The sequence below is a fragment of the Aspergillus chevalieri genome, chromosome 7 (assembly GCF_016861735.1).
Source record: "Aspergillus chevalieri M1 DNA, chromosome 7, nearly complete sequence".
In the NCBI taxonomy this organism is placed as follows: Eukaryota; Fungi; Ascomycota; class Eurotiomycetes; order Eurotiales; family Aspergillaceae; genus Aspergillus; species Aspergillus chevalieri.
The window spans coordinates 2,624,472-2,646,756 of NC_057368.1; the positions used below are offsets into that span (position 1 = coordinate 2,624,472).

Consider the following 22,285-nt stretch of genomic DNA (forward strand, 5'->3'; position numbering starts at 1 on the left):
CAGAGTTGATCCAAGGAATACTGGGACCGGCGATAACGGTAGGAGTTTAGAAAATGCTTGATTTTTTCCTCATTTCTTTTTTTTGGTTTTAGAGAAGTCAGCCAAGCTGGACTGATAAACTGCGCAAGTGTCATGATTAGTACTGTGACCCAAAGTGTTCTCCAAGCATTCGCAAAAGAGACGCTGGCGACAGAGGATACTGCTGGTGATACAGGAGACGCATGGACAAGGGCTTGTAGTCCTTCATATTCCAGGACAAAGAATGCGACACCAGATATCAGGCGGGATATTTTCGAGTACAATATCCTTGCGGGTTGCCTGGGACTCCGGCACAGATGTTTCAACTCGGGCGATGCTCTGAGTCGGAATGATGAATACTATGTCGCATAAGATGCAAACTCAGGGCAAGTGTGTCAAAGATGAGTAAATGGTACGGAATAACAGAGCAAGAAGGCACTTGTGCTTATGTAGCGCTACGGCCCAAAAGCATTCTAGAGCTGTAATACTGCATTAATGACCGGGGCTATGTAGCAAATATCGGCTCGGAACGAGACTCGGAATCTTTGGAACAGGAGGCATTGTTTATCGACCTTCTAGAGCGGCTGTGCCCGTTATTTGCTACTATACTGGAATAATTTCCTGCCTTTCCCAGGCGGTCAGTGCTAAGGTTTCTGCTTTGGGAGATATTGAAGCTATTCGAGTCGAGCCCTAGTGGAGACTGATAAGGGTTGTTGATAAGATGAGGGGTAACGTCCACCTCTTACTCTGTTTACTCTGTTAATAGCAATAATCAACCGTTGACGATGTCGCTCCCAATCCTCCTCCTCGATGGAGGCCTAGGCACAACCCTCGGTTCCCCTCCCCACAATATCACCTTCACTTCCTCGACACCCCTCTGGTCCTCGCACCTCCTCCTCTCCGCCCCCTCCACTTTAACCGCCGTGCACCGCTCCTTCCTGACCGTCGGAACCGACATTCTCCTCACAGCAACCTACCAAACCAGCTTCGAAGGCTTCACGCGTACAGATCCCAAGTTTACGCGCGATGATGCGGCTCGGTACATGCGCTCTGCGATTCCGCTTGCGCGTAACGCGTTTGGAACACACCCCGATAAACCCGTTCGTCTTGCGCTATCACTAGGTCCGTATGGGGCGACTATGTCGCCTGTCGCTGCGGAGTATTCGGGTCTGTATCCGGAAGAAATGAATAGTGAGGATGCGCTGAGGAAATGGCACGGGGAGCGGCTGAGGGTGTTTGCGGAGGACGACGCATCGTGGGGTACGGTCGAGTATGTGGCGTTTGAGACGGTGAGGAGGCCTGATGAGGTGAAAGCGATACGGGGAACTGTTCGCGATATACTCCCAAGGGCTAAGGAACGGAAGCCATGGTGGATTTGCGGCGTATTTCCGGCAGAAGAGGTGGATGAGGATGATGTCCGGCGATGGGTACGTGCTGCGCTGGGTGACTCTGATTCTCTACCCCGTCCCTGGGGTATCGGGGTGAATTGCACCCGTGTAGTGAATCTGGGTCTTATTGTCGATATCATGCTTGATGAACTACGGAAGTTGATCGAGCAGGGCCAGCTTGTGGACGAATGGCAGACGACATCCGGACGGCCATGGCTGGTATTGTATCCTGATGGTACTCAAGGAGAGGAATATGACCCAGCTACGAAGGAATGGGTGCAGAAGAGGACGGAAGAGAATCCACAACCGTGGGATGAGGCTTATTGGGATGCTGTGAAAAAGGTGAAACCAGGGGATTGGGAGGGAGCTATCCTGGGAGGATGTTGTCGGGCTGGACCAGAGCATATTGCGGCATTGCGGCGAAGGGTAGATAGGAATACCAGATTTGACAAAGAGAGTAATGTATAGGCAAATTGACAAACGAACTTGGATGCTGTCTTACTACAGCTGACCAATCGTATAGTAGAAAAAAAAGTTCGTCAATGAAAAACCAAAACCCCGTATGAACAACGCCAATCATCAAACGCGATTGTAAATGAAACCAAGAGATAGCAGACCCCTTGACAGGCTTAGCAGGTGGACAGTTGATAAAAATACCCTATTCCTCGAGTTCCTTTTGAAAAGGGGATGTGCGGTTTCCAAGTCCGCTGGCCACCTCCTTAATGATATGTCGTGGGCGCCAAGGATGTTCTCGATCTCGATTCGTAGCGTGGCTTCGTTTCCCGCTTTGAGAACAAGCTCCTTCACCATTGTTTTTGCTGGGAGAGGGCCCGCTGGTTGGATTGGGAACATGAAAGCTTCCCATATCAGCAAGTTCGATGGCGTCGTCGTCACTCACGTTGCCTCGGAAAGCCTTTAACTTGTACCTTGAAAGGACGCTGAGGAGATGCATGGTCTTTGAGATAAATCAATGTAGCAGATGGTTGTAAGTGGATGATTTGTTAAGAGGAGGAATAGAGTGTTGAGTCAAAGATGTAAAAGGGCCCATGAGTAGTCGACTCATTCATTCTCAGAAACCTCCTCGATTCCTGGAATGCCGCAAATCCGCATGAAGCATAAGCGACTGATTTCAAAGACGAGGGCCATAGTGTCGGTCTCCTTGATGGCTTCCAAGCGAAGCCCAGCAGACCGGCTTGGGTCTGAAGAGAGCCAGTCGACAAACTCAACTTCCTGATCTGACAATATCTCTGCAAGACGAAATGAAATGGTAGTCATATAGTCTGGTTGTGTTTTACCAGTGTGCCGTGTTGGTGGCCGAATGTGAGAGGGGAAGAACAACAGAGCGAGTACCAGAAATTCCTGTATAGCTGGATCTTCTGGTGCGGTGGTCTTCGCAAATGCCCGATCGATTCAGTTATCTCCACAGACGGGTCACCAAACTTGGTACGTCTTTGGACCTCTGCGAGCATCTTAGAAGTCAATGAATTAGACGGATCTTTGTCCCATCCTGCCGAGAGAACGTCAACACGATGAGACCCCCGAGGCCGTACTACAACTGGTAAAAGACTAATAGCGCAGTCAAAGATAACGACAAAAACAAGATCACAATCCTCGGTGGTTTGATGATCTGGAATAAAGCCTTCTAGAGAGCTAATCAATTCAACTTCCAATCCGGAGGAGCTAAGCAAATTAAGCTTGTTGCCGTCAAGATACCCGTGACCAGAGTAATGCAAAAGAACTACGGTGCTTTCTCATCTCTTTTCGCAGACCCTCGGAAAAGGACAAATCAGCTTCAGGCATAATATAGGATTCTGGAATATCTGATTAGCTTGTGAAATAGTAGCATAGGGCTCGCACATACTGTGAATAGAATAGTCGATTATAGCTTATTTTTGGATAAATAATCAATAAGCGTGTTTAGTTTAGACAAAATGAGAGAGAAAATGACGAGACACCCGGCTGATTTCACGGAATATGTGCAGGCACCAATGATAGAAGGCTGCCTGGAATCAGATGCACAATTCGGAAGGGTATAATAGCGTATTAGTTACTGTTTTCTGTAGCTGCATTCAAGAAAGATATTACAAGCTTTGCCAAGTCGCAATGCCTTTCTTTCTTTTTTCTTTTTTCTGGAAACATATGACGCTAATTTGACAACACGCAATAGGCAAAGCACTAATTTCAGGCAGCCAAAGGTCGGAATGGGTTTCATAGAGTTATATAGATGTTATAGAGTCGGGGTCTAGAGATAATACACATCCATCCGCTTGGTCTACTTGATAGTGAGAATTGATTCAGCGTAGAGAACCTTGAAGCCACAGCTGCTCATCCGATGTGAGAGGCGTATTCTCCGGTTTTGTATGAAAATCAGATCTTTTCCGAAGCTGAAATTGAATTTACATACCGCATGCTGCCTCTAATACCCTTTATGATAGCTACTCCGACGACCCTGATGCTGCTGCCGATCTGCCTCGAGCGTCTGAGCAAACTTGCTCCGTGCTCTAATCGCCGGCCCTTTCCAGTAAAAGACGTAAATGGGAATCATAACCAACACCCCAATACACCCAAGCAAGGTACTCGCCCATTGGAGATGAAGTCTGTCTCCGATGTTCTCATACATAGGCGTTGAATACATAGTAGCAATCCCGGCCAGGAAATCCCGCGCGAAGCCATTTCCCCCGGTTGCAGAAGCCGAATAAGGACCATAGGCGGCGACCATGTAGTCGATCGTGGCCATGTAGATGGCATAATTGGCCATGGCGATTAGGCAGGCGAAGATGCATGGGGCGATCCAGGGGCTGTATTCGGGACCCATGGTTGTCCAGGCGAATCCCAGAAGGCCGATGGGCTCAAGCGGACAAATAAAGAGTAGCAATAGAAGGCGACGTTCTGCAAGCCGAGAACCAGACCCTTCTGATTGCCGAATATGCTGCTGGCGCCAGATATCCGGGAGGAAAATGAAGTAGGCAATGAGATAGCCGATTAGAATGGAGCCAAAGGACATTCCTACGGCCAGGGTACTGAAGTCCCATTGCGTGAACACGAGGGTGAACGATTCGGTAAAGACGAAAATCAATGCATCCGAAAAGCCAGATAGAAGGGATAGGAAGAGGACAATTGGTTCGCGCAGGAACATCTCGAACGGTCGGCGCCAAATTCGTAGCACGTCCTTTGCCTCCAGCCGTGGTTCCTTGAGCTCATTTGGGCCCCATACATCCTCTCCATTTTTGCGGCGGCGTCGAGCTTCTCGGTCAATGAGGATCGTTGCTCGTGTTTCAGGGATCAAGAAGTGCAGGGCTTGCGTGAACCCGCCGAAGATCAGTTGCACCCAGAACACCCAGTGCCATGAAAGATATTCGCCGATTATTCCTCCAAAGAAGGGACCAATTGTTGAGCCCCCGACGGATGATAAAACCACATATGCAACGGCATAGCCTTGATCATTTGCCTCCCACATGTCAGCCGTCATCCCAAGCGTGACCGACCCTCCTGCCGAGCTGATCCCGCCCAGGAATCGACACACGACAATAGTCCCAAAGTTCGGTGCCACGGCGCAAGGGATCTGCCAGATATTCACGAGAAAAAGACTAAGCTGCATTATCGGCCACCGACCGAATTCCTCACTCCACGGCGCCCAAAGCTCACAGCCGAATGCATACGCTACAAGGAAAATCATCTGTCCTACCCGCGCTGCCTGGGCACTTATCCCGAATTCCTCTGTTATCCCTGTAACGGCATTCGCGTATACACCGGTGTTGAAATTCATCGACATCTGCACGGCAAAGATGACGGATAGAATAGCCCACTTCTTATACCAAGGGAAACAGAAGCCAAGCTTATCGTAGCAGTCATCTTCGAGGAGTTCACGCTTTCCGCCTCGATGTATTTCCTTCAATGTCTCTCTATCAGCCTGTTCGGGGTCTTCTGCATGAGATGCCGATGGTTGGCCGGTGTCGCTAGTCGGGAGGGAGTTTCGCGGTGCGAATTGTTCCTTTTTATCATCGGTCGTGTCTTTCTCGAGCGGACTCGGGTCGGCGGGATCGATAGACATTGTCGCTATCTGCTTGGTTTCGATCTAGATCTATACCGCGATGTCCGATTGACAGCTCAGCTATAGCGCACGTACATGGTCGAAAAAGGGTAGAGAAAGACAAACACCGAATGGAAAGAGAATGTCAGCAGGTTACATCGCCACTCGGATTTCCCCTCATCGCATTAACAAATCCCAATTCGTATATTCTTGCTTTGTTGTTATATGACCTCACTACTTAACTTTATGGCGATGTTTTGGTGGTACGGGAATAGCAACTCAATTCGTCTTATGCAGCTTGTTACTAAACAATGAATCGATTTTCCGAAGAAAGTCCTTAAGGCGAGGAAGAGGACAGTACACCAATCGACCAGCACTGTGCGAGGCCAGTTTAAAGTATCGCTGCTGACCGATATATCCACTAAACAGAGAGTCACGAAACACATGCCCCAACTGCTCAACCCGCCTGAAATCAGACCTGACAGAAACGTCGTAGTTTTTGCTCCTCAGCACTGGTTCGACGCTGACCCCAAGCGCTCTCTCGCTGCCAAGGGTACCATGCTGCTGCCATGATCCTCCCGAAGACGGTATAACTTGATTTGCTTCTCCTCGCTTGTTTGCCTAATAAGTACACACCTAGCCGATTGATGTATCATTGCAGCGAGAAAGACGTGGCTGATGACAATCTTAAGGGTTTCCGCAACACCCCGGATCTTTCTCCTATTATTGACTTGCCATTCCTTAATTTTGTTCCTCATGCTTCGAGGAACAGGATCGACATTGGTAAATAGACCTTCGTCGTGCTGCGCGAAGCAAATGTTATGGGTGTCAGAGAATCACAATTGTGAGAAAGTCCAGCTTTTGTGATTTTCGATCTTGCAGCTTCTCATGTCTGTAATGTGCGATTCATCTAGCAAATTTTCCAGAATGTCATGTTGCAATACCCGCAACGATGAACCGTTGCTGTGGTAGCTATCGGTACGACCATCATCTTTTCCTCATAGGAACAAAGGCACGAATCCACCTTATGTTGGACAGCTTATTCAGACCGGCAAGCTCGTACAAGCGCTCTCCGCATGGCTCAAGACTATGACGAGTTCCCGTTCGACGATGCAGATGATCTGTTTGGAAAGGTTGCGTGGTATGTGAAGAAGAATAATATCACTTGAGCTATGTCAGCAATCATCAGTCGAGCCTGGAATGGACCTCTCTCGTCCAGCGCCAGGCATCGACGAGGCGTGTTACCATCTCTTATAGCTAGTCGCTCCGTCCTGAAGACACGTTGAAGACAGAATCGTGAATATTTGACAAAGTATCTGCTTTCAAATCAACTAGTCAATCAGAAGGGAACTTCTTGGCTTGTATGACTTTAAAATTGAGAATGCGTAATGTGCGCCGTCTGCTGATAAGTGTTGAGGGACCTTCATGGCCTATCGATGCATCGTTTACTATGTCTGCTACTGCACTTGTAGGCTATTCGGAGGAGATGTTTGTATATAGGAGGTCGCAACACGACTGATATCTTGTTGTGATAAGACATATTTGACTTATTATTGTTACAACCTATCAGATAGACAGGGTCCATGCCCTGGGATTCCGATCAAATTTCTGGAAACACTTCCATCCATCACAGCATATTTAGCTCCAATAGGTCCGGTGAGCAGGCATTCGCTTCCTGGTGGAAGCCCCCAAGCACCGCCTCAGCCACTAGCCCAGGCCAAATGAAAACTATCTATCCTGGAGAATCCCATCCCAGCGGCTACTTGTTATTTAAACTTCGAGTCGCAGACACAAGCGCTTGGCACGTTTCTCCCTTTCTCATCGCCTTCGTTCCGCTCACTCCACCTCCTTCTGCAAGTCCGTTTTGCTCTAGCCTCTAAAGGACAAATCGCATCTATTACAGCATGGATTCCCTAGACGAAAGTTTGAAGCTTGAAAATGACATGCAAAAGACCCTCAAACTCTACAACGAGGGAAAGCCGCTCTTCACCCGTGCCGTGCTCGAAGACATCAACCATCATCTCGAAAAAAACAAAAAGAAGGTCATGATCAAAGACTACCTGGAAAATGAGCACATCTACGACCTTGAGGTTCCATATTGGTGTGCGGACACCGCGTACGTACCACCAATAATAGTTAAGTGACTGAAACATATACTAACAAAAGAAAGGGATACGGTCCGTATAAAGTACAATGGCATTGAGGCCCTGACGACCTTGCATCCGGATGGAGATAAGATTCCATGGGGAACGCGCACCATGACGATTACCTACGGATCTCATTACACAGCCGACAATATCACGGTCGAGAAGGTTAGAGCCGCGTTCGAGCATCAGCGGGAAGCCTGGGAGCAATCCAAAACCTGTCAGCACCTTACACGGCAGCTTGAAAACTTCACCCCGGGTCAGGTGGTTGGTATCACAAAGATCGTTGGGTTTGCTCTTGGTCCGGTTACACATCTCGACTCGAAATCTGTGTGTGGTATTGGACCGTCGGCTACGAACGCACTCACGCAGCATATGGCACTTCTGATTATCGCAGATATTCTTAAAGAGCGTAATGGTGGACGGGATGTTAAGTGCTACACTCAAGACCCAATCAACAAGGGCGTCGGCAACGAATTCTTGAAGACCATTGGCATTACTCCGCTCGACGACCCGAAGGGATTCCTAGAGGTGGACGACAAAACGCTGGTCGTTTCCATCCACCCAAATGTCTCTGTCCGCCAGGTTATCGCCGATCTTCAGTACCCTGCAGCAATGTTATGGGACACCGTTGAGGAGCCAGTGAAAAGAGAATGGGAGCAGAAAACTATGGACGATGGGCATGTCACTTGGATTTTGTGAGTATTGATGGATTCGACCTGCTTGAGAACATTAGCTGATTTATGACAGCCCGTACAGTACTGATCCTGTCTCTTCGAGAGTGATTCGAATGGCCGAACAGTACAACCAGTTGCCATTTGACGATGCGGATGACTGGTTTGGGAAGTTGACGTGGTATGTGAGGAAGGACGCTTGAGTTTTATGCTTTGCATGTATCAATACATGGCCACGAGTGCAAGCACAAGTTTCGCTGTCTTGGGGACTAATTTTAGCCTGGCGTTGAACGTCGATAGTGTAGAATTCCGGCAACGAACTGCCTCGGTTGTATATCTAGAGCGTAGAGTGTGGATAGACTTCCACAGAAGTCTGTTATGCTTGAACATTAAATACGGTTATTATTAGGCTATCCTTGAAGAAGTGTCAATTAAAGATAAAAAAAAACCCCCTGCATTATATGTAGAGGGAGGCCGGACCAGGCGCTAATATCAAATCCGCCTCGCTCAGCCTTGCGATTGGCAGCCCGAAGAAAGTGCTTAATTTCTTCACTCTCAACGTCGTCACTCCATCAACGACCTCGAAAGACAAACAAGAAAGAAATGAGAGCTTAAAAAAATCATATCAGAATGCAGCTCTAGCAAGTCACTGTGACGGCTCAGCTCAGTGCCTTTATTTACATTCACCGTCAACATGGCAAACAATGCCATGAAAGCAATCGAGACAAACAGCTGCTTAGCGAGGCCACACACAACCATATATAAGGCTTCTTTGTGTAAATAGACTCTTCTTCCTTTTCTTTTCTTCTTCAGATTCGATATTCTCGTCGATGGCTACAATAGTTTAGATAGGAATATCATTTCGTTATTATCTACTATTCTGAGCTCGTGACAGTCACCTGACATCAACAAAGTCTTCATTGATCTCAGGTTGGATGCAGGGCCATACCCATGGATCCATTGGTACAAATGAAACACCAAGCACCTCTCCAAGCAGCCCAGCAACTCCATTTCCACTGAAAACAGACTTGGAGAATGGAGATCCACATCTGAGGGACTGATCACCAAATTGTGGACCCATTGCGCCATCAGAAGGAGGCCAGGGTTGTGGAGCGAGCAAACCGCGCTATTAAAGAATCAAACAACGCTATCATCACCCACCAGTCAGTCTCTACAGGCCGCATCCTGCCCAGCAGGGACATTATCCTACGTGCAGAGAGTCTTGAAGATGTGGAACAACTAGTCAGGGCAGCAAAAAATTGGTGTCTTGCCTTTGGAGACAGTGCAACCATCAAAAGAAGGACTTATCGTGTTGTCATGAATGGAGTCAACTGTCAGCTTGACCTAGCAGCTGCCCCAGCCTGCATTAAGGCTGATAAATCAGGACGCCTGGCCTCTGCCCCCACAGCAATCACATATACCGGGTGGCTTCTTGGTCCTCGGCATATTGCAGAACATGAACCAGAAACATCAAAGCTTATTGTTGAGTTTGATAATGACCGAGCTGCTAATATTGCCATATTGCTTGGCCTAGTGATTGATGCCCATGACCACCCATGTGAATACTACGACCAAACTCATCAGATTCAGCAGTGCTTCAACTGCCAAGCATATGGCCACATAGCCTGAAACTGCAAACGACCTACCTCATGTGCATACTGTGCACTAAACCATTCCTCTCAGGAATGTCCTACAGCAAGAGACCACACTAAGGCTCAGTGCGCAGTCTGCCAGAAACAGAACACTAAGCGAAGCAAGAAGATCTCAGAACCTAATGGTTCTACTCCAGAGATGCCGACAGCCTCTAAGTTCTCAGAATAATAATTATGCGGCTGGACGCAAATCTCAAAGACGTCAAACGAGCGCTTTGACTTTAAGCACCAGCTTATCAGCATTAGAGTCAATTTTGTTTGATGGTTTTTCATTCAGTGTGGTCCGGAGGGATTATTTCATCCACTTCCCTGTGGTTTCCGAGAATCCTTTTTGTCGATGAGTCGCAGGACACAAAGTTCGAGCTCGACTCCAACACTACACGTGGGTTGCCAAGGAATTATTGTGTGGCTTCTCGAGTCCGAAGATGGATGTTGCTTTGGGTAACCTCGCGAGGACAGTGGATGGCGCTCCTGCTAGCCGAGTATAAAAGAAAAACGAAAGGGCAGCGAGGGCAAATATCACCACCTCGCGCTCTGTTGAAATTAGCTGCTAATACCCCTGTATATTATCACTGGCCAGCGAACCCGATGCTTCATACAAATTAGCGATCTGGAGTGGCTGGTAGGGATGGCATACATTACTCTTGTGACTAGCAATCTGCGTATTGAGAACACACAGTGGGAATAATGATCTGGCTTGTCCTCTTATGTATCACAGAATCTTATCATGGTATACATGGCTGGATAGAACTCATATATGGGTCTAATTCTCATATCCTCATATCCCCCCTCCTTCCCTATTCGGACTGCAGTCAACCATATACAGAAACCACTGAACCGATCCCTGGCCTCAAGTTTACTTAACAGGAACACGTGTAATCGTGGTGTGTAATTTGACAGCGGATGAAACGAAGAGAACATAGATGTGGTGCCCGAAAAGTGTGGCGCCCTGCATAAGTTTGCTAGTTGTGATTAACCCCATTACCAAACGACTCGCCTCCTAACTGGTCTACAGCGCCGAAGCCATGGCGCTCTCAACCACTCACACCCTCGGAACCACCTTATATACCAGATATCCATATTGATTCCGATTCCTCCTAAACGGAATTGACTAAGTTGATTTCGAAAATTGTTACCCAATATAAATAGGACTGTTCACTACACGGTTTGACCCTGGTCGATGATGGCCACACTCCCCAACTTTGGTGAAACATCGTCATCTAGACCCTCATCCTCCTTCTTCCAAGGTCCTGGCCATTTGAATATATTCAAGGGTCGATGTTCAGCGAAATGGAATTCGTTCTCAATATCAGAAATAGTCATGCCTCTCGTCTCCGGAATCAACAAAGTGACCAGAGCAGTGAGGACCATGATTCCTGAAAAGATGCCTAGCACGCCGGGCAAACCAATACGATCAGTCACAGTACCGAATGCGAATGCAGTCAGGATGGCACCGCATTTGCCTGCCGCGGCGGAAATGCCATGTGCCGTCCCGCGAATGCGAGTCGGGAAGACCTCGACAGGTATGAGCCAGGTTGTGCAGTTGGGACCCATGTTAAGGAAAATCTGTGAGAGCGTGAACACGGTAATCAGCCCTCCCGTGCTTGTGTGACTGGTTACGCCGGCCCAGATGGCGTAGAGAATAGCGACTATGATGCATGCGTAAAACTGCTGGCGCGTACGTCCTAAAAGATCGGGTAGAGGAATTCCGAAAAAATATCCGGGGAGGTAACCCTAGATTTTGTATTTTTTAACTCTTTTGGGCGTTTGGGCTCAGGAATTTGCGGCAACTTACAGCACATTGGACGATGATGTTTCCGACAGCAGTATTACGAAGGGTGACCCACGGGGTAGGACCGTCGGCATACCCAATTTGCGAAAGGATAACACTTTGATTGAGGTTGATGCCATAGTAAGCAATATCACTAGACAGAAACATCAAAAGTCAGTTTGGACCAAGCCCCCAAAGGGGCCTTAGGTTCGCACTTACAAGAGAAACCAAGACGCCGAGGTCGCGAATAGGACTTTGGTATGTCTCCATTCCCGGAAGTATACAAAAAAGTCCCGGGACTGCTCTTTTAGGCCTCGCTTGGCTACCTCTTTGACACTCGTATCCTTCGATACATCTAGAAAGATGAGCTTCATTATTTTTTCACGTACGAGAGTGTCTTGGTATGAAGGGAACAGACATTTTTCATAGGGAGAGGTCTCTGGCATAGTCCATCGCGCGTAAAGCGTGATGGCGGCGGGAATCATACCCAGGCCAAGGAAGAGTCTCCAGACCCACTCGGCATAATGGATATTGGATTCAACACTGGATTGAAACGCTTCGACCAGTACGAGGAACACGATGCTGGCAGCCATGTTACCAAGACCCATGGCAGCAAAGACAGACAGGGACAGAACCGCTCTCGAACCAAGCGGCGTACTTTCAGCGGAGAGGGATGATGACATGGGATAATCTAGGCAGTACCTATCAGCTTCCAGGCTGATTGTTTCCATCATCTATTTCTGCACAGGGTCGGGGAGTCTAGATCTTACCTGCTCCAATGCCGATGCCTGTCACAACGCGAAAACATGCAACCCACGCAACAATCGACTGTTTGTCAAAGTTGTTCCAAGGAAGTAAGACAACCATGAAGGTACCAAACAGGGTGATCAACAATTCTTTGCCGTACACCTTGTGACGACCCAGGGCATCTCCCAATACACCAAACACGAATTGGCCGACGGCCATTCCAACATTCAGAGAACCCTTCATAATATCACTTGACACGGTCGGGACTTCACCCCCTTGATCCTGCCAATACAGGTAGCCCAACATCGGCATTACTGCAGATTATTTGGTTAGCTATCAACTTTGCATTGCGGCGAAGAGAGTACAAACCTAGACCGATTGTTAAATTGAGATAGCCATCAGAAAAGAGGCCAATTCCCGCGACACAAAGGAACTTCACCTTGTCAAGCAATGTTGCCATTTTTTGCCGGACTTCAAACTCAACAGAAAGTAACCACGGTGCTACCCGTAATTGCTCGAAGCCGTGACTCCATGATATTTATATGGTCACTAGTTTTCTTCAAGAAATGTCAACATCTGGGCGCAAGCCAAGAAGCTGCCACGGACGGCATCGTATCATCGGAGAGAAAATGCCATTGTTGATGGGCAGTACTAGTATGTAGGTTATTCATATTCGTTATCCATCTTGACACAATGAAAAGCCATCAGCCAAAGTACAACCCACGTGCAGCCCACGGGTGACAACACGTGCCCGCATCCTGGTACTTTAACTGCTTCAGCGTCCTTATTGTCCCCAACGATTTACTCCGCACCTACGGAGCGAAGTCCTTGATTGTCATTCCCGGGTCGGCGCTTTTCTTCTCAGACGAAAATTATCCTTTAGCTTCGTGGTTAACCTCTATGAGTTGAAATGAGCTCGGCCGATTTGCGCGATCATGCTCTCGGGACTCTCCCTGCGGGGAACGACGTCGCTCGGGAGGTGTCCAGAGGCGCAAAGCCGCCAGATGTCAGTCGAAAAATTACCGCCTGCGTCGCATGTCGAAAGCAAAAGGCATGTATATACCTCTTCATATTCTAATTTCAGATGCGTTCCCGTCCTAAGATATTGGTGGTTGATACTGACACGAGACGTCAGATCAAATGTCACATGCCCCAGGGGCAAGCGCCATGTATACGCTGCAGAAAGAGAGGTCTCTCGTGTACGGTAAATCGCAGTCTCCAGATGTTGATCGAGGATCATACAACGTATGTATACGTTCAATAGCATCGATACTTGCCTACGTGTGGCCAATTCCCGCCGTCGGCTAACAGTGCCCCTTCAGATGGAAATCTGCCATGATGAAAAAGATGCAAAACTTCGAGACAGCCTTGGCTAAGATCGGGGAGCGACTTTCGATGCCTGAACTGCAATGTTTCTCTGAGCCACCAGATGCTGTCCAACTCTCTCCAGGTAGTAGTAATCATGACTTCGAGCAACCCCCACCTCATTGCGATCCCCAGCAGGCTTGGGAGGTAGTGATGGATCCGAACTGTGGTCCGGCATCTATACCAGCCTCTTGTGTATCCGAAGTCCATAAACAAGCGTCTCCAGGCGGCTCACGATCCACAAGTCCGTCAGATCTCATCTCTTGTGGGGTCATCTCTATACAACAGGCAGAGCTACTTTTCATGACCTACCATCAGCGGCTTGACCATTTCCTTTATCGGGTTCTGGGCCATCATGAAAGCCTCGCAAGTGTACGGCAGAGCTCTCCACTTCTGACCGCTGCTGTTTGTTCTGTAGCCGCTCTCCATTCGGACGAAGCCGGCCATCTTTTTGGTCCCTGCTATACAGAGTTCAAAAACACAGTTAGCGCCCAGATGTTTTCGAGGGAAAACGGCCTGGATGATGTACGTGGGTTGTGCATAGGCGCATTTTGGCTTAGCAAGCTTTCCTGGATCCTTGTCGGCACTGGTTAGTCACTTTGCATTAACATGCATTTGATCTTTCTCTTTCTAACATAACCTCTAGCTGTGCGAATCGCCTCCGAAATCCAACTACATCGCGGAATCTATCAAGCACTACAGGGGGATAAAGAAGGGTATTATCAGACTCGTGTATACTACCTCGTGTATGTCTGTGACCACCATTTTTCGGTGACATACGGTCGCCCGCCGATGACGCGAGAATGCGACTCGATCACTGCCGCCAGTCGATTTTTAGAGACAAGAAATGCAACCGAGGACGATGCAAGACTTGTTAGCCAAACGCTCATCTGGACCGTCAGTACGCATGTGTTTGATAGTCTCGGGGTAGATGTGGACACTCCACTGGCTGCTTCTAGATTATCACAGCTTCGTCGGCACGCGATCTCGCTGGATATCTGGTATGCAGATTGGAGCGAACGTTTCCGTCCAAACGAAAAAGTTGGCAACTACCCTCGAAAGGGTGTTGGCTTGCACTTCAACTTTGCCAAGTTATATTTGTGTTCGCATGCCTTCCGTGGCGCACCATCAAATGGCAGTGTCCAGAGTGACATGCCGCAAGAGCTGGAAGATATCGCGAACACTGCAGTTCTTTCAGCTACATCTATACTGCGTGTTATTGTCTCTGACGGAGAACTTCAGGCATATTTAAATGGGTTACCGCTATATTTTGATACGATGATTGCTTTTGCGGTTATTTTTCTCCTCAAAGTCGCAACGAAGTACTCCGAAATTGTGAGAATAGATGCGGCCAAGATATTGGATCTTGTGAGACAGACAGTTACAGTCCTGAGAAGGATTACGGCACCTATGCATAAGCAACACTTGCTGGTTTGTATCGCCGATGGAATAGAGAAACTTTTGAGGAAGTCCCAAGAATTAACACAAATGAGTTTTGATCCCTCAACAAGCCTTGAGAATGCCCAGCAAACAGACCCTTTTGCGAACGGTTTCCAATGGATCAACAACATGGGGGACTTCGATATCTTATCCTCTCAGACTAATATGTCAGGTCTTGGACCCTGGTCTTTTGCCTTTGACTTGGAAGGACCGTCTTCCCTATAGACGGTAGGCAAGGGTGTCCGGAAGGAGTATGTCGGACGGCCCGAAAGAAGGCTCTATTGGAAAGGAAGGAGGAATTGAATTAGATAAAGAACTAGAATACAGGATGGCAATATGAACGTATTTATGGGCCATTAAACAAAGCAAAGACACTATCTAGGAAGTTCGTATACTGCACGATGGTTGAATGCAAGCGGCTATAGCCTTCGCAGACAAACAGCTATATGCCGACATTTCCACATGGCATAGCGGGAGGGAAATTTCACTAAGATGGTTACATACTGATGCTCGGTGAGGACTTATAGTCTATTTTTTATGTTACTTACATTGCCCTTTTGGGGATCATCGGTTTCTCAGTCGCGCATGATCTTTCACTCTCACTTATAAGTCGAATTCAGAAGACCCGGCACACATTAAAACGGCTCAAGGTGTTACCAGTTGAGCACTAGCTCAAAAACATCATAGTTGCGCCAATCCCTTGTCGCAGCTCGGGCTTTGTCTCTAACTGGACGTGACATGAGCAAGGGAACATCCTGCTCCGCAAGGCCGCCATGGGAACGAAGTCGGTGGCCTTGAAGATTCGTCAAATCATGGTCCTTATTTCGGCTACCAATAACCGCGTCTTTAACAGAAACAACGACAATATCGCCATCATGGGGTATTTCAAGTAGTTCTGCACCTTCCTTGCTGCTCAAGGCCAGTTGTACTTGAGGCAAAGACTGGCAATACTCGAGTGCCGTTTGCAACAACTCGGGTGATCCCAGATACACTTGAGCAAACGAACCCAAAGCGCCGTGATGACGAACATAGGAATCCGTTATGGGGCAAATCACCTTGGCACATCCCGGTCCGAACCTCGCTTCCATCCCATCTTGCAAAAATAAGACATTTGGTGCATTGCCAGTGGTACACTTGTCGCTCATGCCGTGGTCTCCAGTTACGGCTACAACGGCTCCGAGATCCACAAGTTCCCGCAAGCGACGGTCCAATGATGCAAAGAATTCATTTGATTCCTTCTCTCCCGGGGCGTGCTTATGTTGTACAAAGTCTGATAGTGTCAAATAAAGCAGTTCTGCTCTTTTTTCCCGTAATAATTTGATTCCAGCGTCGATAACAAAAAGAGACAAGTCCGCTGAGTACTGGGAAGGCGCAGGACAGCCAAGCCAGCCTTCCACGTTCTCAATTCCTTTTTCCGCAAGCAAAGAAGAGCCGGCTTTTTCAGCAGAAAAACATATTGCATCTGACAAGCCGTGGCCTATTATGCGACGCAACTTGTCTTTCGCGGTTACTGCTGCAACTTTCACCTGGCGACTAGCCATGAGTTGCAGGATTGTCGAGCCTCGGAGCAAAGTGTCGTCCTGGATCATACGCTCCTCTTTGGTCTCTGGGTCGAGGAAATAGTTTCCTGCGATTCCGTGGACAGATGGTGGCACACCAGTAATTATCGAGATGTTGTTTGGGTTGGTGAAGGAAGGCATCGCACATTTGGCTGTCGTATGGAAACCGGTTTCCAGGAATGATTTGAAAGTCGGCATGATTCCAGACGCAATTCCGTGTTCAAGATACTCAGGGTCAAACCCATCGACGCAGACAACAACAGTTGGGGCATGAGGCAGAGTGTATCTAGTAGAATGCAGTTCGACCGTAGGCATCGAAGAATCTGTCTTACAGGAGGGCTTTAGAATTCGGAAAGACTTTAAACTGGGAAACTAAACTTGTTATTACGCACTAGTAAGGCACCGTACAGCAAGCTCCTGATAAGCTGAAAGAGGTGGTGTCTTTATGCCTGGAACTTTCGCTTGGTCGTCCCATCGCCGTACCTGGAGCTTTGCCTCCAGGTAGGGATCCTCTTGGGCCTTTTTGACTTGAGTTTCGTTATAAACTCCACCCTGTTCGATAGTCAGAACTAAGAGCAAGCAAGATATTACAGAGGGAACAGAGAAAAATTACTAACCTGCATTCTCAACGTATTCTTACTAGCATTGCTTAGCCCATCATAATACCCCTTATCCACCGCAGTCAAATACCTTTTCGCCATCACATGTGCACCCACCAACTGACAGACTTTTTCGCTGAAGCCCAAGTGCCTCAGATATCTTTCACCCACAACCTCATGGCTCGCTCTGCCGACATACGTTCCATCAGGAGCGATCATGGTCGGCATCTTGTCCGCAGCCGGGATGAAGCGTCCCACATCGTGCAAGAGGGCGCCAAGGACCGTCTCGTCGTCTGCACCTGCTTCGCGCGCGAGATGCGCTGATTGGAGGGAGTGTTCGAGCTGGGAAATGGGCTCGCCAATGTAGTCTGCGTCGCCTTGGGCAAGGATAAAATCGAACAGTTGCCGGACGACATCGCGGGCCCGCTGTTCAACCGCTGTGACCGGCTGGAATTGGGACGCCATTGTCTTGATAAAAAAAAAAAGAGAGAGAGGGAGGGAGAGAGATGCCTATCTAGATTATCAGTGGGTTTGGAAAGTGATATAGGATTCGTAGATTGGCTGACTGGGGGGTGGGCGCTGGCATCATATGGATATATTTATACCTCCGAAGCTAAGTCTATAGGTGTGCGGTCATCACTAACTTATCAGCTTATCCACCCCGTGCGCCTCTCTTACAGAATGCAGGGTCTGGATGTCGCGGTGCGAAGTGCGACTATACTCCGCGTTCAAGTATCCGATATCCACTCCGGCGCGAACCGCGAGATATCGGTGCGAAGAGCGGGACCCTATGGTGGGACACAGGGAACCACGCACGCAGAAGCTCGGAGATAATGAGCTATAACGATGATAAATAGTGAAGACCAAGCCCAGTTTTTTTTTTTTTTTTTTCCCTTCCAAGACTGGTGATGTTAGCGACGTCCCAATCAAATGGAACGCACAATGAGCTCCCTTACTCTTACTTCTGAACAACTGGACCACTACCGCGAAAAGGGTTATTTGACCCTTCGCGTTCACGAGCACAACATTGTCAATCCTGACGACCTCAACGCATGGGAGGCGGAAGTGCACCAGTGGCCGCGGGTGAAGGGCAAGTGGATGCCGTACGATGAGATCAATGCAAATGGCGAAAGGCAATTGATGCGCACGGAGAATTTTGTTGACTATCATGAGGGATGGAAGAGTTTTGTTTGCGGGAAAGACCTGACGTGGTTACTACAACAGTTATCTGGTGAAGTAAGTCCCCATTATTCAAGCATATAACTTATAGGTGGATGTATTATGCCTGACCTTTTCCCCGGTGCCATGCAGGAAATGCTCCTATTCAAAGATAAAATCAACTACAAACTTCCCTTCGGGAATGGCTTCCAGGCCCATCTAGACGCCCCGGCCTACGACCACATCGGCCGCATCGAACATATCACCGCCAACGTCGCCATCGACGCTGCAACATCAGAAAATGGCTGTCTGGAGGTCGTTCCCAGCTCACACAGGATGAATGTCGAGCTTCAGAATGGCGGGCACATTTCGGAAGCCTGGGAGCGTGCACAGGATTGGGTGCCCGTTCCGCTAGATAGAGGGGATATGTTGATTTTTGGAAGCCACCTGGCACATCGGTCGGCGAGGAATAAGACGAATGTGAAGAGAGCCAGTTTATATGCGACCTATCATATGCTGTCTGACGGAAAAGACTTGAGGAGCAAGTATTATGCGCATCGGAGAGCTCATTTCCCGCCTGATCATGGTAGGTCTTGACTCCTCTTTTCTCGCCGCGTGCTTGCTTGTTGATAATTGAAGAGCTGGATGCTGACTTTTTTTTTCTTTTTTCGCATGAAAAGAGCGCGAACCAGGTGAAAGCTATGAAGAAGGCTTCAAAACATACGGATTCGCTGCTCCTTTTTCCAAGCCGGATGCAACTGCTATCCCTGCTGCCAGTAGCCAAACGGTCGTTTAAACATTTGCACCTCATGTAGCGAAGTTTATGCTAGCCATTTGGCTTTCTTTTCTCAGCGGTTTCCGATCATATTTCAACAACTATCAATAATGACGAACACACCAAATTAGATTTTTCTTTGACAAGCCAACTATTTACATAACCCTGGTCAGCAACCATGTGAGAAATGTGGCCGGATGAGGCTTTTGCGGCGCTCCCCACACCCCGATGATGAGCGTCGGATATTCTACGGGTTGATCGTATCAGGCGATAGGATGATGAAAAATGCATTGAAGCTTATATTCTCTTAGTGTGATGTCTAGCGAGTATTTATTATTACTCACAAACATTGCTGTGTAGAGGGAAGAGATGCCCGCAGGCAACTAGGTCTATATTCGAGTACAATCATACAAACGTATATGACAGCTCTTGTCCAGGAGCCAGAATAGCAAACCTTGTTTGTTCTAGTTATCCAGCTTTCAGGCCATCCATGGGAGGAAAAGACAAAAGGAGTCCACTTTTCTCATGCTATATCACTTTATTAGAGGGAGTGTTCGATCGTGGCTATGTTAAGATGCCAAGTGGTTCGGTGTTGTAGCCACCTAGATGACACCCATGAACTGACCTAGCCTGAGCTAGGGAAATACAGTCAAACCTCATTAAGACGATCCATTCTATCCAGCTGCTACCATCGTTTTAACGCGAATATCGTCTTACTGGGGGGTATCTTATATAGCAAAAGGAGAATCGGTGCAGGTGAATAGTATCGGCTAAGCGCGTATATATCCTGAGCGAGATTACATGCACTGCATCTCAACTACAGGAACACGGCTGGGATATACAGCTGTATTGGCTCCCGGGTCATGAAGGCATCTACGGCAATGAGTGTGCTGACGCTCTTGCAAAAGAAGCTGCTAATTACCCAGCACCCAACGGTGTGGAGGAGCTTACTCTCATGGCTAGCACTCGAAGAGCCCTCCGCATAGAAGCAGCAAGCGCATGGAAGTCTGAATGGGCTGCCTCCACCCACGAAAACTCCCTCCGTCGTTTATGGAAAGAACCCTCAAAAACACCAATGCAACTATACATTCAGCAAGATAACTCACAGCTCATCGCAAAAAGAAGATATACACTAGAATTTTCAATGTTCTATACAGCCGAACAAAGAGCAGACATTCCATTTGAGTACAAACAGATAATTATTTATATCCACAAAATACCTTTATTCACTCCACCACACCACTGCTAGCCACCACGCGCCCATCAAGCATCATAGCTACTCTCTGCCACATTTGATGGTTTTTATCTCCACAATGAACACGCACGCCGTGGATCAAGCGGTTGGGACAACTAAACTGGAAAAGAACCCAGCAATTATGGCCCAGCGCGAGGAGATAGCGAGCGCTGTAAAGGGCGCACGCACTTCAAAAATAGTCCTGGACAGAGAAAACCGCCGCCCACATGCTGAAGCTCAAGGCTGTTGGCCATATTGCCCTCTTGTACTTTAGCTCTTCGTTTAATTCAATCGTTCCTCCCTTTCCAATTGGATACCCTTTCGTGCCGCCTGGCACATTTCTCCGTACACCCCCGCTTATCGTCTACATAGGCATCCTATCCGGGTCGAAACGGCATGTTTATACCCGACTCTTCAACTGCGATGCAGGGAGAGAGCCTACAAGCTTGGCAGAATAGCATACTGCCTAGGTAGGGTACGTTTAAGACAAAGCTTATCTTTGTCTGCAGCCGCGGCTATCAGCAGGTCGCCACATCTGCCCGAGCGCGTCTTGAAACTGGACCCAAGTTGGATGTAAGCGCCAAATATAGGCAAACAGAGACACTAGCTGCATCTACGTCTAAGTACGACATTTGGTCATCGTGTCTATGACTCAACCGCATCACCTCCGTCGTCACACCCGGTAAAGGCTTCTCTCTTGAGATGGGCCAAAACCACCGTTCGAGGAGGTCCCTCCCCTCCCATATTTTTTCAAACCGGCTGTTTTGAAACAGTCAATACGTCTGAATATCTGACGAGGAAGGTCTTGAAGAGTCCAAGGAGGACGATATTATCCTGTTAATATCGGTGATGTTTGTAGTTCCAAATACCAGTTCGAGTCAGTTAATCACATATTGGCCTCCGGCTCCATCATCTTTATAGATAAACGTAACTATATGATGCATGATTATGGCGCCCTCCGCATCAGCATGAGTCTCTGACTCCCCCTTCCCCCCAACGGCTCATATTCCATGACCACTTCATACACGTCTTCCCATCCATACTTGCGGTACAGCGCATACCCGTCCATCGTCGCCTCCAGGAAGATTCCTACCCGCCGCTCTGCTGCCTGCTCCATTCCCCACCGCAACATCGCTGATGCCACCCCGCGCCCTTGATACTGGGGAAGAGTAGCCAGGAAGTCGAGAACTATTTCATTAGAATCCACTCACTCAATATGAATGAACTTCCAGGGAATACTCACTGAGATCCCCCTCCATCAAGTGCTCCTTCCGGCATTCCTTCAACTTCGCCTGGAACCCCTCCAACACCCTCCGGTTGGCTCCCTCAGGCAGATTATCCGCGCCTGCAAAGTCCTGGCCGGTCGGGCTCAGCTCCACCGGGCTTGGCGCCCCCGGAATGGTCCAGCGCGAGTAGCCTATTATCGGCTGGCCGGGGGCGTCAGTCTCAACCGCCACGACGACGTGCATTGCCGGGTCGGCCAGCTTCTGTAAGGCGCGCGCCGCTTTAGCAGGCAGTATGGTCTCGTCGTCAAGACCTGGGTATGCGCTGCCCCAGAGTTCCTGTCGGTTGAAGCATGTCACGTTGATGTGGCCCAGCGTGGGGGCGTCGGCCTCAGTGGCATAGCGGAGTGAAAGTCCCATTTTCTCTCGTATGGGCTTCTAGTGAGTGTTCAAGACAGTAAAAAGAAGAAAAAAGAAATGAATACTTCGTTTGATAGTGGGGTAAGAA

At 48.4% G+C, this 22,285-nt stretch overlaps 8 protein-coding genes across 8 annotated transcripts; 4 read left to right on the top strand and 4 right to left on the bottom strand.

Annotated features, from left to right (window-relative positions):
• Positions 1–803: 803 nt before the first annotated feature.
• On the top strand, positions 804–1,874 carry ACHE_70892S (homocysteine S-methyltransferase family protein; the record flags this gene model as incomplete). Its single annotated transcript, XM_043283275.1, has 1 exon — positions 804–1,874. One exon carries the CDS (start codon positions 804–806, stop codon positions 1,872–1,874), a length of 1,071 nt encoding a protein of 356 aa, XP_043140571.1.
• A 1,948-nt stretch (positions 1,875–3,822) lies between these two features.
• ACHE_70893A (uncharacterized protein) lies at positions 3,823–5,457 on the bottom strand (the record flags this gene model as incomplete). Its single annotated transcript, XM_043283276.1, has 1 exon — positions 3,823–5,457. One exon carries the CDS (start codon positions 5,455–5,457, stop codon positions 3,823–3,825), a length of 1,635 nt encoding a protein of 544 aa, XP_043140572.1.
• Positions 5,458–7,340: 1,883 nt separating this feature from the next.
• ACHE_70894S (uncharacterized protein) lies at positions 7,341–8,457 on the top strand (the record flags this gene model as incomplete). Its single annotated transcript, XM_043283277.1, has 3 exons — positions 7,341–7,552; positions 7,607–8,278; positions 8,331–8,457. 3 exons carry the CDS (start codon positions 7,341–7,343, stop codon positions 8,455–8,457), a joined length of 1,011 nt encoding a protein of 336 aa, XP_043140573.1.
• Positions 8,458–11,064: 2,607 nt separating this feature from the next.
• PHO84 (inorganic phosphate transporter Pho84) lies at positions 11,065–12,884 on the bottom strand (the record flags this gene model as incomplete). Its single annotated transcript, XM_043283278.1, has 6 exons — positions 11,065–11,640; positions 11,702–11,831; positions 11,897–12,032; positions 12,096–12,368; positions 12,448–12,738; positions 12,794–12,884. The coding sequence occupies 6 exons, from the start codon at positions 12,882–12,884 to the stop codon at positions 11,065–11,067; spliced, it is 1,497 nt and encodes a 498-aa protein (XP_043140574.1).
• Positions 12,885–13,334: 450 nt separating this feature from the next.
• Positions 13,335–15,454, top strand: ACHE_70896S (Zn(II)2Cys6 transcription factor; the record flags this gene model as incomplete). The annotated part of the gene is made up of 4 exons (XM_043283279.1): positions 13,335–13,475; positions 13,560–13,669; positions 13,747–14,378; positions 14,436–15,454. 4 exons carry the CDS (start codon positions 13,335–13,337, stop codon positions 15,452–15,454), a joined length of 1,902 nt encoding a protein of 633 aa, XP_043140575.1.
• Positions 15,455–15,882: 428 nt separating this feature from the next.
• On the bottom strand, positions 15,883–17,852 carry ACHE_70897A (uncharacterized protein; the record flags this gene model as incomplete). Its single annotated transcript, XM_043283280.1, has 3 exons — positions 15,883–17,111; positions 17,181–17,340; positions 17,406–17,852. 3 exons carry the CDS (start codon positions 17,850–17,852, stop codon positions 15,883–15,885), a joined length of 1,836 nt encoding a protein of 611 aa, XP_043140576.1.
• Positions 17,853–18,329: 477 nt separating this feature from the next.
• On the top strand, positions 18,330–19,341 carry ACHE_70898S (phytanoyl-CoA dioxygenase family protein; the record flags this gene model as incomplete). Its single annotated transcript, XM_043283281.1, has 3 exons — positions 18,330–18,623; positions 18,699–19,131; positions 19,226–19,341. The coding sequence occupies 3 exons, from the start codon at positions 18,330–18,332 to the stop codon at positions 19,339–19,341; spliced, it is 843 nt and encodes a 280-aa protein (XP_043140577.1).
• Positions 19,342–21,500: 2,159 nt separating this feature from the next.
• On the bottom strand, positions 21,501–22,197 carry ACHE_70899A (GNAT family N-acetyltransferase; the record flags this gene model as incomplete). Its single annotated transcript, XM_043283282.1, has 2 exons — positions 21,501–21,742; positions 21,798–22,197. 2 exons carry the CDS (start codon positions 22,195–22,197, stop codon positions 21,501–21,503), a joined length of 642 nt encoding a protein of 213 aa, XP_043140578.1.
• Positions 22,198–22,285: the final 88 nt, after the last annotated feature.